Source organism: Sesamum indicum, linkage group LG4 (genome assembly GCF_000512975.1).
Source record: "Sesamum indicum cultivar Zhongzhi No. 13 linkage group LG4, S_indicum_v1.0, whole genome shotgun sequence".
Lineage (NCBI taxonomy): Eukaryota > Viridiplantae > Streptophyta > Magnoliopsida > Lamiales > Pedaliaceae > Sesamum > Sesamum indicum.
The window spans coordinates 13,849,305-13,852,612 of record NC_026148.1 but is presented as its reverse complement, the minus strand read 5'-3'; the positions used below and the strand labels follow the sequence as shown (position 1 = coordinate 13,852,612).

The 3,308-nt window shown below is 42.1% G+C and overlaps 1 protein-coding gene across 1 annotated transcript; it reads right to left on the bottom strand.

The window, feature by feature from the left end:
• Positions 1 to 3,308, bottom strand: LOC105161004 (protein SMAX1-LIKE 3). Its single transcript, XM_011078551.2, has 3 exons — positions 1,906 to 3,308; positions 1,481 to 1,697; positions 1 to 1,386 (listed from the first exon to the last, which is right to left on the bottom strand). Exons 1-3 carry the CDS (start codon positions 3,105 to 3,107, stop codon positions 274 to 276), a joined length of 2,532 nt encoding a protein of 843 aa, XP_011076853.1. The 5' UTR covers positions 3,108 to 3,308; the 3' UTR covers positions 1 to 273.

The window sequence follows — 3,308 nt, the reverse complement described above, 5'->3', positions numbered from 1 at the left end:
GACCAAAAAGACAATTTAGCAGGTGTAATATTCCCATGATCATCATAGTACTGACAAATTAGTATACAATTGTTGTAATGATCAGCAAAAAGAACCTGCAGTCTGCATCTATATAGTTAACAAGTACATTTCAACTTCTTTATCCTCAGCCCAATACAAAATGACTAAGTACTCTAACTAAATGGAAACACAAACTAACAGATGATATCAAAAGAGAAAAACTAAAAATCAAGAAGGAAAAATACAGTAATCCTACACTGATTTCTCTCAAATTTACAAAACCTGGATCTTGAACACAACTTTCTTGTCCACTAAATCCAAAATCCCAGTTTCAGAATCTGAAATCTGATCTAATTCATCATCACCATCTTCTGTTGCAATGTTCAAATCCAATACCCGACATTCCTTCTGTTCATCACTGTCCTCTTCTTCCTTCTCGCAACCCTTTTCTGCAGAGGGAGGAGAAAGAGCTGATCTTGAGTCAGAGCTGAAAGTTTTGCAGCTGAAAACGATAATGGCGTCCCTCATGAGCACAACCTCACCATCGGCAAGTGTAATGCTTCCGTTCTTTATTGCGCTTTTCAGCTGCCTCAGAGAGCGATGGTCGAGCTGATCAACGTCTTCCACGTAGAACACACGGCTAGGATTACTGCGTACAGCGTCTGAAAACCTGTCGTACAGACTCCCCCCGTGCTCGTTTCTTGCCCTCTTGTTGCTGACTTCTTCATTCGAATCAGCTCTTGTTGATGACGAGAAACTGCTGATACCAATGGCAATGAAGTTATCGTAAGAGCCAAAGACATTCTTGGCAAGTTCTCTAGCAATAGTCTCTTTGCCATCATGATCAACACCCAAGAAAAACAGCCAACTTTCTTCTCTATTTTCGTTCTTGTTGTTGCCTGATCTGCATCTAAGGATTGTACTAACAATCTCAGGAATTATATCTTTCTGCCATGGGACTTTCTTCTCCAATGCACTGCAAAGAATGTTGAGGTTTTCGGAACTCAGCTCCTTGTATCTGTGTGAGAACTCCATAATTTCTTGGCTTGCTTCACTAGATGAAGCTGAATTAGGACTTGAATTGGGGTTTGATAGAAGTTCAGGCTTTGCTGCTGAGGAACTCGGTTTAGAAACTTCGTCGTCTTTCTCAAAAAGAAAGGTTTGGTGCTCCTTAGAGGGCCGACTTGGTTCGAAAACGACTGGCCAATTTAGAAGGGTTTGGTGAAGTTTAGATTTGTTTAGGCCATTTGAAGATGTAGAGGTAGAGGAAGAAGCTGGAGATGGTGAGGATAGATTGAAGACTTTCCCTAGAAAATGGGGTTTCTTGTGGACAGAAGTGCAGATTGAGTTCCATTTCTTGCAAAGATCTTTGAGTTTATCACATTCCTGCAACCATGGGCAAGAAAAGTGTCAGATGATATTCTACTTAAACTGCATAAATTTCAACGAATGGTCTCATTTGGGGAACTGAAAATCTAACCTGATCAATTCTTCTGTTCTCATCCTTGTACTGTTGGAGCCATGTTGGCAAACTTGAGCTGGAGGGCTCTTGTTTAGAGCTCATTACAGCTTGAGCTTCTCTCTTGAAGTTCACTGAACAATCTGAACAGAAATTGAGTTGATTCTTCATCCCAGCCTTCTGGAATAGCCAGTTCAAATCATCTACCGGCTCCTTTTTCACTTGATCATGCATGCCACTGCCCAAACCAAAAGACACCAAAATGTAAATTGACCCCATGAACTAATTTCATGCATCCGTCGATCCATCTTTGAATGAAAAAATCATGCCCACGTAAAACGGAAGAAAAAAGGGATGACTACATCCTCTCAACCATAATTATAAATATAAAAATATCACTAACAAAGTGTGTAAACGTAATTATTCAAACCGTATCGAAAGTTTACCTGTCAAGGCTGAGACTAAGAGCCAAGTTGCCAGCAGGTATTGTAAGAGGGTGAAGACTCCAAAGAGTCTCCAAAGAAGGCCTGCCTGTTCTACATTTGGCATAGGTTTGGAAGGTTGCAACTCCCATTAGCCAAAGCTTCTTACTTTCTTCTGCTCCACATATCAGTTTGCTGAGCTCCATGATCATATACTCCACAGGGCAGTAGTAGTACACATCCCTTTGCTCTCCATTACACTTACACCAATAGTCAGAAACCCAACCAAGATCCCCCAAGTACAATACTACTCCTCTACTCACATAGGATTTCACAAGGGCTCTCAGCTCTCCAAGCTTCACTTCAAACTCTTCCCTTGAAATGTTCCTCAGAGTGAAAAGGGGAACACTTAGAAACTGCACAGACTTCATGTCGTCCGGGACGTCTCTCTTGTCGAACTTCTCAATCAACCCTTTAACTAAACTCTCAGCAGTATCTGGAGATTCACTTACAATGACATTGTTTTTGGTGTTCTTGTTCATCATGGCCTCCAAAACACTCATCACATCTTCATTCTGTTGTACTGTTTTGTTAAGTGGCAGTAATCTGAACTTACTCAAGCTTGTCGTAGGCATTGCTTGAGGCGGATTACTGTTTCCAAGAACTAAGGTTTTGGTGCTGATTTCTTTGGAATGATGCGGAGAACTGCATTTCTCCAAGGAAACAGCTTTCTCCACATTGGTCTTCACTTGAGTGCTGATGAAACCAGCTTCTCTCATGACTCTACTAACACTCGGATCATCAAGAATGGAAATCACAAGCTGCTCAACCTCAACTTTGAGGGCTAATATAGGCTGCTGCTGCTGGTTCTCTATTGACCCGCGACGTTGGTGAGCCTGAGCCCGCTTGAAGGCCGCGACGAGGGCATTAGACAGTGACGGAATATGAGAATGAGGGCTGATGAGAGGGGTAGAAGCAGACGTTGGAAGCCGGTTGAGCGCAACATTGAAGCAAAGCTCAAGAGCCTTACATTGGAGAGGATGAGAATGAGATTGAAGGCAAGCCCTTTTCAGCAAACCTGTTGAAGAAGATATCATCGCGCTTGCTACATGAAGGGGCGTAACTTGCGCATGGCCTCGCCGTCTCGCAAGGCTGACTGCCTGCTTAACAATGGCAGCCGATTCAAGAGTTAGAGACTGGTGAAGAGTGTAACCTCCAGTCCTCATCCTTAATTCCCAAAAATTTGTGTGTACTACTGCTAAATGTTATATATATATATATACACACACACAGTGTCAAGAATGGTAAAGAAGTATAGCTAGAGTGTTCTTGAGGTTTAGAGAGTTCATTTGAGTGGAGATCAGAAATATGAGGCTGAAGCATATGGTTATGAAGGGGTTTAATAAGAGAAAAAAGGGAATGGGAAG